We start from the raw sequence: 13,773 nt of genomic DNA, 5'->3' as shown, positions 1-13,773 counted from the left end.
CATCTGTAAATTAACGATATTTGTTATTTCGTTCGTCAAATTCTAAGTTAAGTCTTACGCCATAACTCACTTAACGACGGATGTATGTATTTCGATGACATTTCGATATAATCTCAGCACGCGTATCAAACTCCGCGCTTGCATTATCTCGATCTTACCTCAAAGATCGCGTTGCGATAGAAATTGCATAGAAATATTGATATAACGGAGAGTAGAAACGCGAGTGCGAGATGTGTGAGACAATCATTTCAAATTGCAAAGCAAAATATTATATTTGGTCAATCATAGTAAGAATTTGTGATAAAAGAGCGTCGACGCTCTTAATGTCGCTGAATGTTAGTCTTTAGTGACAAGAAACGTGACGCGAATTATAGAAATTTTTCTACATTCAAACCTATATCTCTAGCGAATTTTTAAATCGTAGATTTACAAAAATATAGGTAATATAGCCATATACATTGAAGCTTGCATTCCATTTATCATGTTCAATTTTATCGATAATATCCAAGGAGTACCTTTCAACTATACAATGATTTGTAATTTAAGGTATGTCACATAAAAAGCTTACTTCATGAGATTATTAACAAGACTTACAAAGAAACTTCGCTCAGTGATTTTCCTAATTTTCGTATTCGTATCAACTCACAAAAGTGCAACTCGCAATAATACCTGAAAAATATTGAAAACTTGCTTCTTTTCAAACATTTTCCTCATTTTTTCCAAATCTCATGCACTATAATTAAATTAAAACGTTGTTTTTTACATGAAGTTTTCACGCTTAAAACTTCACAGAAGGTGCTCTTTCATTCATTCACTCACTCATTCACTCACTCACTCACTCACTCACTCACTCACTCTCTCTCTCTCTCTCTCTCTCTCTCTCTCTCTCTCTCTCCCTTCTCTCTCTCTCTCTCTCTCTCTCTCTCTCAGAGAGCACAAATATAATTATTTACTAATTCACAGCAGACGTGCATGTGCATGCTCGCTGAATATAATCGCTCTTCGCGAGTGTTCGAGATACGCACGAAGAAAGATCGAACACATAGCACGATAATTAAGATATAAAATTAATGGCAAGCATTTCTTTTACGCGCTTCTTACAGAGATTTACAAAGCCTCTTAAATATTTAGTGGCATTTCACTGTTTTTGTACAAAATCAGTACGAAAGAGAATTTTTGCCGCGACGCGTCCCGTTTACGCGAGTTATATGGGCGGTTTTGTTTTTTTCAATTTGTTTCGAAAACTGGTTCTTATACGCGAATAAAATCTTCCAAACAAAGCTTTCAAATAAAGCTGATTCGTAATCGTTCGGGTATACTTCATTCTGGCTTTGAGATTGCTAATTCAACGAAAAGATCCAAACTAGATGTATAGGAATCGATTTATCAGTCTACTTCGTACTTGAGAAATATAGTACATATGCCTGTTCCATATTTTCTACATCATAATAATTATCTCTTTTCTTTTTGAACACAGATTACTAAACGATATTTAAAAAGCCAAGTGACACGTGCTAATACGATAATCAATAAAGTATTCAGGGAACAAACCGTGTAATTAATTATATCATCGTATTCTAATGATTCCGATGCTAACTTAGAAAAATGTTAAATTAGATCGAGTTTGTGTAATTAAGAAAAAAAATTAAAACTATAATGACAATCCTCGTAGAAAGTCAACGAGAATATAAAGTAAATGTTATTATCCATTCAAACTTGCGCGCACATATCGCAAATTCTCATATCAGTGTTATTATAATATTTACATTAAATAATATATGCTCTGACGGTGACATTTTTGACTAAAAATTTGACAACGATAAATGTCTTTTAGCCGATCATTTCGGAGATCGACATACTTGAACTGTCCTAAATTATATACAAAGTTTGGAAATATCTTCTTATTTGGAATGTCTCAATACTTTAAATCTCTCACATGCCGTTTAAATGAAGTCCGTATCCATTTATCGCATATTTCTCACTGTGTTCATGAATTTCATTATTCACTTAACCAGATTAGATTCACTGAAAACGAGTGTCATTGACCGTTTCACATCTTATTTATCTAGTACACCACATTTGAGTTCACATCTATCCTGAACTTGCTTGATTTAATTTGTTTTCACTGAAAAATAAAACAAACGTATTATTAATTACAAATATATAACATTTACTTTTCATGAAATATTGAATGATAAAAATTCTCAATGCACATGCATATGAGATTCACGCATCATACATTGTATCGTATATATAAATTCACGATTCTTCTATCATGAGATTTCTTCGACACCATTCAATATCTCAAATTGATTGTATTTTGAAAACATTTTGAGAAAATATACAAGAGGATACATAGGACTCCGAATACGGCACAAACTTACCTTTATTTACTTTTCATATAATTTTTATATTGTTAAAAATTCAAGCACATTAAAAACTGTCACGATTTATACCATGTATTTACAAGGAAGTTCAAACGAATCATGAAAAAGAGAATGAATATTGTGCAAAGGTCGAAATTAATAATGTGATGTATATATGAAGCAATACCAGAAAATCTATAAAAATCGTTCTTAAAATGGATGAGGATAAATATTATATTAAACTTACAATGTGCAAATAGTAAATTTAAGGATTAATGGCAATCGAACTTTTTTCATGTCGAACCAAATTTCGTAGACAAAGGCATATTCTTTCTACAAATTTAGGAAGGTAAAATCGATGCATACAGCACATGGCAACGAAGTTTCGACCGCATATATGTGATAACGTAATCTCATATTCTTTCTGTTATCAACTCTATGGCCGGTATTCAGTTGAGTTTTATACTGAAAACTGTCTTAACTTACAAACTTGAAATGTCATAAACCAATCAGAGAACTATATTAGCATCTTAAGGTGGTCTTGAAATAAGAATGGACTATGAATACCGACCTATGTCGCTACTTCGAAGCCGAAATGGAAGTATTTTTATATAGGGCAAGCATTTTCAAAGAATAATAAGAGGAGATTTCTATACAGAAACGGTGGAAATGAAAAGAAGATATTGGCAACAACAAATGTGTATCAAGATTTCACATGGGTACTTGAGAAAATCGATCGAAAGGTTAATATCCTGAAAATATGAGTGATATTGCTGACTTGATCGTTAAAACATTACGAATAAACATTGCAATTATTCCGAACGAACGATTGCAATCGTATCGGCGATTTTTTATTATATCGCCTTTTATGTACCCACGTTAAATCGTTGTCCAACTATCTACGAACGATGCCTTCATCTCAGTGCGTACCTAAAACTATCTGGCGCTCCGGGAACATGGCTGCTACGTCTACATCTAGTCTACATACAGACTAGTGGCTCATCTGATATGCCGTACATTATATGTGATGTACTAGTGGTGTTTCTAGAAAGACATCCTTTCGTACGTTTTTTCACTCTTTTTACATTCTCGCATCACCTTTGCATTGTTTATATCTCTCGTTTTCATTCTGATTTCGCAGAATTTTTTATTATCTGTATACAATCGCACTTTTCATACTGTATATTCCTCATTATGTTGTTCGTTAAACTGACTTTACCGTATTCAGAGCCGAACGTCACTCGTTAAATAGCTTTAGGCTTCGACATTAATAGCCTACGGGGGATACGCGTGTAGGGTGTATAAGATTCTTTTCAATTCTGTCAACCATAGTGAAGAATATGTAATATTACAACACGATAGAGAATTACTTAAACACTTCTTTCAATTTTTATACGATGAATGTAATAATCCGAACTTTCTATCCCCTAATATATTTATTTAATACTACATTTAATATCATCAAGCAATGATTTTATACGTGTTACTTAAGTTGTTAAAGACGTTTATAATAATTTCCATACATTTTCTATTGTTTAATCAATTAAAATAAACATAATACTATCTTGTACATCGAGACTCGTGCATTTCAGTATTCTGTTAATGATAAAAGTGACTGCATGTGCAGTGGGTGCATCGCGATAGGAGCTCGAACTCAATTGTGTCTGCACTACTTTGTCTACTGCAAAAAACTTAAAGATCTCTTCAGTAAATACAAAAGGAATATTTCGGTACGTTCTTCGGGCAGTTATTCTTTTAGATTTTAAAAGAATCGAGAGACGTAACCGAAGATCGACGGGACAAAGCAAGAGATGAAGCTCCACTGACCAGGGCTTGGGTGTCAAACAGCTTGTACCATCCGATCACCATCTGATTGAGGTCCAGCTCATCCAGTATGATCTGTGCAATACCCATGAACACTTTTTTTCCCTCTATCCGACCGTAGTCTCCCCATACTGTCACCTGAAACAGTATACAATAATGCGCATAAAATCGCAATTGAATTAAAAAAAGGAAATTAGAAGAACAATCAACGACATACCTGTAATATACAACCTCGGCAGTTTTCTTTGAAAGCCAATAATTGCGAACCATAGAATGGATCCAGCGTTTTTCTGGCCGTCGTGGTTTTCGCTTTCTCTATACATCTTTTACCGTTCACCAGATACAACTTCACGTAAGAAGCTGGAATAAGAGAGTCGAAAAACTAAGCGCCTCCATATCACTTCGACAATCATGAAACTTATCAAAGTTTAACTAACCTGGAATTACTTTACTGCCTTGTTTCGCTTTGAGTTCTTTGGCACGTATGACCTCTACTTCAAGATAACCCTTCGTATGGCTCAACGACAGTTGAATTTCGCCGAGGCAATGGGTAGCGAGTGCTTGTCTTCCGACCACTTGGCCTGGTCCGAGATCTTCAATGAAATTTCTCAACTGCCCGTCGCCTGCCATTCGCAGACTGGGAGACCAACTGCAGTTTTCAAAATTACTTATTTAGTAAAGAAACGCAACTTATTCTGGGTACTAAAAAAAATATGAACAATGATTTAAAAAAAACGCTTGAAGAAATAATATAAGATTTCAGATGAAGAAAAGTGATAATTTAGCTGATAGTGTTTACCGTGCGACCAATGAAAAATGGAAACTCTATTTTATAAGTTTTCCCTTTTCCGTTTTCTTGCTCACACACTAAACTTATACAAGATGTATATGTACAATGATCTTGACTGTTCTAAATGTACGATAACCCACAGTAGAAAAAATAAAGCGCGAAAACTGCAAGCAAAAAATTATAGTATACGAACTCTCTGATGCAATGAAGAAAATGCGAAGGAGAAAAATCATAAACGAAAGTAATATTTCCGCAGGAGCGAGGGACAATTCTCGCAAGCCTTCGACGAAAGTTGTAAAAGATAGAGAACACACCTCATTCAGTTTGAGATAAGAAGAACTCACGCTGAAAGTGTAGTGTCAGTGTATAGTGAGTAAATATAATATTATACACATGGAAAAAAGAGATTATGTAAATAAGTTTAAAAACATATCAGATTGCTAATGCATGCATTTTAATCTAAATGCGCAGAAAAGAGAGATTTTGGATAATTATTATAAATAACAGTAATCAGTTCATTTCAATGTATACAAACGAAGAAAAAATGCAAAGAGTATATAAATGCAATAATTAATTTAAACGATACAATGTAAAAATTATTTTTACAATCTATCCTGTATCTTTTTTTGATTATCGATAATTTTAATATACAACTGAGTACTGTTTCTTCGCTTACATTTATCTACTTAACATGCTTTATTAAAATCTGAAAAAAAAATTAATTAAAATGATTTGTATTAACATACACTTACTTGTCGTTACGCCATTGGGAAGATTCACGTTACTAAAGATAAGCGGATCTTTTTAAAAACAGTTTTACTATAAATGTGGATATCCACATCGAGTGTGCATACAGCCATTCAAAATTATTGTTAATCTAATAACTAATCATAGAAATTAGCTTTCGTAATATCTTATGAAATAAATGTACATCCCTTTTGTGAAATAATTATATCTAATAGCATCGTCAACCGTTTAAGATATATAATAATTTTAATATTATCATACCACCAATAAATGCAACAGTATATTTGAGTGTCGGGTAAAGTCATATGAATAGAAGTTCATACATCCGATTGCACCCAATTATTTTCTCTATAGGTTCGACCATATTATCGCTGCCAAAGAGTAAAATAATTTATTAGCAAAATTATTATTCGTAAACATTTTTTTTGCCGAACCGACAAAGCGTTTGCTTACATCCTGTAAGTCACGCAGGCACGCATACCCACGTTTAGTTTATTTTTAATTTCTTACTGTTACACCTCGAACTGATAGGTACTTTAGAAGATACACACGCTGTACAATACCTATTCTATGATATATCAAATACACTTTATGGAAATGATAAGAAATCCATAAGACAGAGGGGATTACTTTACAAGAAATGTCGATATATCAATAAATAGCATAGTCGAGTATATAAAAGACAATGGATCGTACAGAAGTAGGTGGAAATCATTGGGAAGAACGTGAGGTCCTGCGAAGACATTCTTAGGTGACATTCGACATATTCACAGGGTTTTTCTTACCATGTAGGTAGAAAATATGTAACTCCGTGACAATGAGATATCACATTGACATAGATATAAAAGTGCGTGTATGTATGTGTGTGTATATATATATATATGTATGTGTGTGTACATTATATATGTGCAACGGTGCTCCGAGGTAATGCAGTACAATCATTTGCCACAATCAAGCAATTAAGCCAAGACGACAACAACACCGATAATGAACAACAATATTTTTGTGGACATTTTCGTAAAAAGGAGACAGAAAAAGACAATAGAATATAAATCCCACAGCTAATTCGTCGAAGACTATACCTTATAATACATATTTTTTCCTCGCATTATAATATTGACATACAAGTATTCTACTGATACAAAAAATGTTACATTTCCTAAAATTTTTAATCCTGATTATATAAATTATTTTTCAATTATTATATGTCAAATATAATTCAATGAAATAAAAAAAGGGGAGAATAAACAGGTATAAAAACAAGTTACTTTTACAATAAAACATGATGGTATGATATACAAACATTAAATTTCTGATTTTCATTTATGGATTTTATAAACAGCGCTTCATTTATGGATAATATAATGAATAATATAAATCGAGAAAGAGACTGTGAGAAAAATCACATGAATAATCTAAATTGCAAATTGACAAAAATCGAAGAGATATGAAAAAAAGCGCGTGGTCACAATCATGTAATTGCACAGTTCGAATCATGGACGTATTACTGACATATTTTCAATCATATGTCTAAAAATTTAATAATCGATGTGGAGTGTTTATGATTTAGGTGAAGACAGATCTTGGCGCATATAAGGAGTAAAACATAGAAGAAGATAAAGCAAGATTATTCTTTGTCTATAATTAAGATGATTCTGTGAGCAATAATAATTTATTACGATACCATAATTATCTTGATAATTTATGTAATAAAATTATACACATAAATAAAATTTGTTAATTTTTCTAGTTAAATACGTATTTTATACGAATGACAAAGAATAAATTTTCATTGGTTAGAGTATGAAAAGACAATAAGCATGTACATTGACAAACGATAAGCAATGAGCTGCAAGCTGTGAACACCTCAAATTATGAACTTACTAAACAATATTCAAAAGCAAGTAATCATTAAACTGAGCAAGCGTTACATCCATGCTCAACATTACTTGTTATGTGCTCATAATTTCTGAATTTATATTAATTCATCTGTTAATATTGTTCATCTATCTACTTGGACTTTTTTTCATTCTATTTTCTCTTAGCACAGAAACTCAATAATATACGAGAAAAACCCTGTTTGAGATACATTTATTTCAATAAGTCTAATATATTTATAACACACAACAGAATATACTTCAAACATATAATTATTACTCTTATCTAAAATATTTTCGTTATTTTCTCCCAATAATATATATTAATCTATAAACTCACCTTCATATAGCTCAATTACAACTTACAGCTCATTTCGCGTTTAGTCAAGGTGCAAGCGGCCAAAGAGGACAGAATGTAAGTAAAACCACAGAGGAATAGAAATTAATAGTAGGATCAGCATCAAATGATAGAAGAAAAGAAATCGAAAAGAAGAAAGAAGAGAAAAGAGAGAGAGAGAGAGAGAGAGAGAGAGAGAGAGAACGAGAGAAGAGAGAAGAGAGAGAGAGAGAGAGAGAGAGAGAGAACGAGAGAAGAGAGAGAGAGAGAGAGAGAGAGAGAGAAAGTGAGGGTATCAGGAATCTCGCGCTTTTTCCGCTTGCAGAATTGGTCGCCACAGGTGGAGTCCACTACTTACGAGCTTCCTTCGGAACTAGAAATCGAGTTGAGACTTCCGGCGGTATCGCTGGCTGCGGATCCTTTGTTGTCAAAGCGCTGGTAGGCCGGCATGATCTCCTCGGATCGTTGTATGCTGCACGGCGTGCTGTTACGTTTCCGGTTCGATAAGCCGGCACCGCGTGCCACGGCGCCGGCACTTCCACCAATGCTGATGAACATCCCGCCGCACTCTGCGTTGTAAACCAAACAAGAAATACCGCTAAACTATTGTCTTTTATTAATATCTGCGTACGCCGGTACTGCAGCGGTTCATCTCTCCCTCATCCTCAGGTATCCAAGAGAGCTACCGAATTTCCGGTTACTAATTTAGTGTATCTTCGAACGAGCAATGATAGAATAAACACAATTTCAACATGTAAGATTTTGTTGACTACTTCTCTCTCTCTCTCTCTCTCTCTCTCTCTCTCTCATGCAAATTCTTCTCTCATGCCTTGTTTCCTTTGCTTACTCGTTTAACTCTTTTTCCAGAAATAGTCTAATGATCAGTGATAAAAAAATGCAGAACTGAAATGAGATCTTGTAATTCGAGAAACATTTTAAATTGAATTGAAAATTCTACATAGGTAGGAAAAGGGAATGTAAAAATTTATTGAGATGTTATATTTAGAGTGAAATGTAATGGGATAACAACATTGCTCGGCCATTTGCATTTGACATTAACATAGGAATATATTTAATCTTAGTATCCTACGTGAAAAATTGTAAGTTTTGACGTTCATCGTATTATAAATAACGTAATAGCATTTATATAACAGACTATTCTTCTCGGAATTACTAAATACAAAATAAAATCAATTTATAGAAACATAAAATATCATTGACGATCCAATAAAAATTTATTTCAATGGCAATAGATAGCACACAAAAGTATATATAGATAAACCTTCAGTCGTCTAGTATATTTCATTAATCTCCTTTTAAATAAATTTACGCAGGCTGTCGAAAGAAAAAATTAATCAGAAACAATTAATATATCTTCCTTTATGTATGAGATTGCTCTATAAAATTTAATTAGTTGTAACTTTAGAAAAATTAATGTGTATATTTACTCTACCATATTATTTCATGTATGATTATTGAATATACTCTCCGGACGCCTTAAGTACAAAGATAATTATATATACAATTATACATATACATACATTTTGTACATTTAATTTGTACATCGAATTTAGAAAAAATGAAATAAAAATGTATAATTATCAAGTTAGTACATAAGGATTGTCCGGAAATAATTTATCTGACAGCACATTCAACGATAAATTGTAGTCAATGACATCGCATTTATCTGACAGCACATTCAACAATAGATTTGTAATCAGTGACATCGCAGAAATATATATATTGTAACGTAAATATACTCCGTAAAAGCATTGCAATGATTCAGGACATTGAAAAATTAAAAGCCGTGTGAGTAGCGTACTCTCACCTTAAGCACGTATCAACAGCGGCTTCTAAGAAATAATAAAAAATAACGTATCACACAGGTGGCCAACTTACCTCGATGCAATTGAAAAATTCAAATTGACCACGCGACGATCTAGATTCAAAAGCTGTATGAAACGGAACGATTATAACGTGACACACGGTGCCGAGACACTATTCTAGAGTCACGAAAAGACGCCAGCACAACTATACTTGTGCAAATAGAATATGAGTTTCCTGATCTGCGTGGCTCGCGTCATGTCGGAATAAATATTACATAACTAGAGACGATGGACTCTGCATCTCTGAAGAAATATAAAAAAAAAACAGAACGATTTAACACGTATATTGATAGAGCTTATTGTTAGAGCTTATTATTAGGTTACAGCCCAGGAAACTCGTGCGAACGTTTCTCTAGAAATATCAATGCTACGTAGAAATAGCATCTACGATCTAGAATAACGAGAAGGAAAGGAATCACCTCGTGACTATTTGTAGAAACGTGCAGATTCGCAAAATACTTTCTCTTCGATTGTATATAATAAAAAAAAAAAAGAAAAATAATATTCGATGGCAACGCGTACGAGAATCCTTTGCGGATCCGCTGTACTGAGCCGATTCAACTTTAGGCAAGAGAGTATTTTCCGACAACAATCACGAGAGAGACTCACACGACTCCGACTAAAGCACGGCCTCTAAAGAGTGATGTGTAGTGTGTTTCATTGTTGCTGTTAACAACAGTGTTCATCGGTAGAAACAGTATTTCTTGTTCTTCCTATCGCAAGTCCTCCTGCAACGTGTACTCACATTTCGTCGAAGGCTTGATCCAATTGATTTTACGATTAATGAGATCAGAGTATACCTGAGTAAAAATTTCTATCAATAATGAACGGTATTCATAGTCTGTTCTTATTTTAAGATCGTTTTAAGTATATCGTAAGATGTTAATACGATTCTCTAATTGGTTCATAATATCTTAAGACTGATACTTAAGACGGTCTTAAATATAAGATCCAACTATGAGTACCACCCAATATCTCGCTCTTCCACTCGCGCGACAATTTTTATTACGCGCGATATGGATTATGCGTATCGTCCTTCATATTCCGCGACATAATAGTCTTCGTGCAAACACTCAGAATTCATTGTCACGAAGACATACGATTCGATGGTAAACGCCGCGTCCGCCCCCACGTAAATATCCTCCCCCCTCCCCCCCGCCACAGTCGATCGCTCCCGTGTCAATGCAAAAGTAATGAGGAAAATAAAGTGAAAAAGAGATGAAAAAGAGAGAAGTGTTTCTACTGAGAGAGAGCAAATCGGACCTGTCCCCGTCGCCGCTCCCCTCGCCGTCGCTGCTCGCGGAGCTCGGCTGCCGGCCGCTTCTACCACCGACCGTGTCCTCCGGCGGCAGGACCTCCTCGCTCCTGTGAACTGTAAAGGACGACTTCCCCTTCTTCCCGAAACCCAGCCGCCGTTTCCGTCCTTCCTCGCCCACGCATGTACCACCAACAGACGCACGTGGTATGTTATGGATTTTGCGTGATGTGATAACAGTTTTGTTGTTCGTTTCGTTTCGTTCGTTCGTTCGTTCGTTTGTGGTTGCAAATTGCGGTAGCAAGAGCAACAATTGTGAGCATAATGTCAGTTTATAGAGTCGATTTTTTTACAGACGTATACGTTTTTTTTTTCGTAAGTATCGATTCAAGTTTTTTTTTTTGGCGATCGGTCCAGCAAATCGATGATGGTGATCCGTGTGGAGTGTTCCATGAACACGAGCACACGAGAGCGCGGGGCGACGATCGGCCGCCACGATGAGAAATCGTGCAGGTGGGTGCAGATCGATGACGTGAATGGTCCCCCAGCGTCGAGAGGTGGTTGGTTGGTAGAAGTAAAGTGTGAGTGTGTTCATGTCGAAGAAGAGGCAGATAGAGATGAGGAGGGATGGCGGAGAAAACAAGAATACAATTAGAATGTACATACTGCCCCGCTTATTGGGTTTTTTTGCTTTGTCACGATATGCTCTTGTTATCGTTCAATTCGTTACCCGTCGAATCGAATTGCAATCCGCGCAACCGTAACGACCAAGACTTGAAATATGAAGAATAAGATAATTAATAATTAGTAGAATAAAATCATTCAAACAGAGCACAATGTACTTTTGTATCAATTTGTTTAGTAACTTTATCTTACGTTTCATGTATATAAAATACGTGGAAAATACTATGTATAAAATACCTACATTTAGTATTAGTTTTTTATATATAAAGTAGTTATATATAAAGTACATATCTAAATATTTTATATATAAAATACATATAAAGTATTACATGGCTAAGTATTTTATACATAGTTCGTAATCAATCACACTAATTCTGCATTTCACCGCGATATATAAAGATATATAAAGTACATATCTAAATATTTTATATATAAAATACATATAAAGTATTACATGACTAAGTATTTTATACATAGTTCATAATCAATCACACTAATTCTGCATTTCACCGCGCACGTTTTCAAGCTTCTTGTTACATTTTACCCGTTTCTTATTCTCATTCTTCATTTACGTTTTGACTGTAAACTTTATGTAAAATGTTAATTAAAAATTTTTGTTGTATGTATCAAAGCTATTGAATTTATTTTCATTAACATTTAACAAAATTCGTTCGTATCGGCGACATATTTGCATCATCCTCATTTGTACGCACGTAGCGAGAGCACACCGTTATAGTCTACACACTAACGATGCTAAACTACTCTATCCTAATTTACGAAATATTGATGTTCTGAAGAAAACGATATCCTTTTCACTAAAGAGAGAAGATATAAATGTCAGGAAAATAGAAAACTGTCTAATGTCGCGCAAGATGGTGTCATACATCGATCAAACGTTCTAATATCGCGCACCGGAAGACTTTAGTTTCGCGCGAACGATCGATCTTTACGAAAATCACGACTACGTATAACACGTAGAGACTAAACGCAAACTTAACTAGAAATGGCCAGCGTGACAATGTGTTACCTGTCGCAGATAATTGGCTGGTACTATTGCTCTTCTTGCCCAAACCCGCTTGGTACTGCACTGCGCTTCCGCTACTGCTGCCACTTCCGCTTTTACTTCCTGGCGAGCTCTTACGACCTCTCCTCGCTGCTTCTTCAACGTTCAATGCAATCGCAGTATCGCTGAAACTACCCGTGTCTGCGAAACAAGAACAAGTACTTGTAAATGTATAGAATTAAATCAGAGCGGCCCGAGGGTGAAGTAAAAACTGTGAGCCACATCTCTGTGTGTCCTCGTCCTGTCTTTGTCACGTCAGTTTAGAAAATAAAGGAATGAAAGCACGAAGCAAACTTACATAATAGAATATAGCTTCGGCCAGTTAAACTAAAAATTTCGCAACACACGGTTAAAAACATAATTGTCATGTAAAATATATGGAGCAATGTGCGTGTATCTTTACTATAGTTGAAGAAAGATAGAAAAAGACGTTCGTGACTCGGCGAACTCAAAAGGAACTTTTAGAACGTTTGCGTGGATGTGTGTCCGCAGTTTATTAACTACCGTTAAATTCGAGTGCAACTAGTTCGTGACTGTAAATCTCGACGAAAATTCATGTTACACTTTTGCAGAGTTCGGTCTTCGCTCTCTTAGTTATATATATCACGTCATCGTGACAGTAAAATCGACGTCTGTTTAAAGAGAATTTATATTCAGCGAAAAATCAAAGCTATAAACGTTAAATAAAATTTCTACTAAATAGCAAGATGTGGATACAGATTAATACAATAAAGTGGACATGATAGAGAAATCAAATTTAATAATCAAGAAATGTAATTTAATAAGCGCAACTTTTGATATTAGATACGTAAAATTATTAAAAGTCCATAATTATATTATGTTTAGTCATCATGAAATAATATTTGGTAATGGATTTTATGAAATTGTGTTTATTCAATGGATAACGTAATCGATGCAAGTATGTCTTGTTATTAAAAAATGGA

At 34.5% G+C, this 13,773-nt stretch overlaps 1 protein-coding gene across 1 annotated transcript in view; it reads right to left on the bottom strand.

Moving 5' to 3' along the window:
- Nucleotides 1–1,657: 1,657 nt before the first annotated feature.
- The window catches only part of LOC108687837 (regulating synaptic membrane exocytosis protein 2), a 61,642-nt gene continuing 49,526 nt past the window's right edge, over nt 1,658–13,773 (bottom strand). Inside the window, exons 19-24 of the mRNA XM_018193832.1 lie at nt 12,794–12,970; nt 8,300–8,510; nt 4,628–4,839; nt 4,408–4,550; nt 4,194–4,328; nt 1,658–2,125 (exon numbers count right to left, since the gene is read on the bottom strand). Of these exons, the coding sequence (XP_018049321.1) occupies nt 2,123–2,125; nt 4,194–4,328; nt 4,408–4,550; nt 4,628–4,839; nt 8,300–8,510; nt 12,794–12,970 (881 nt within the window). The 3' untranslated portion in view covers nt 1,658–2,122. The remainder of the gene's footprint in view (nt 2,126–4,193; nt 4,329–4,407; nt 4,551–4,627; nt 4,840–8,299; nt 8,511–12,793; nt 12,971–13,773) is intronic.

This window comes from Atta colombica, unplaced genomic scaffold, assembly GCF_001594045.1.
Source record: "Atta colombica isolate Treedump-2 unplaced genomic scaffold, Acol1.0 scaffold102, whole genome shotgun sequence".
In the NCBI taxonomy this organism is placed as follows: domain Eukaryota; kingdom Metazoa; phylum Arthropoda; class Insecta; order Hymenoptera; family Formicidae; genus Atta; species Atta colombica.
The sequence above is the reverse complement of the archived record's forward strand: the minus strand, read 5'-3'. Positions and strand labels throughout refer to the sequence as shown.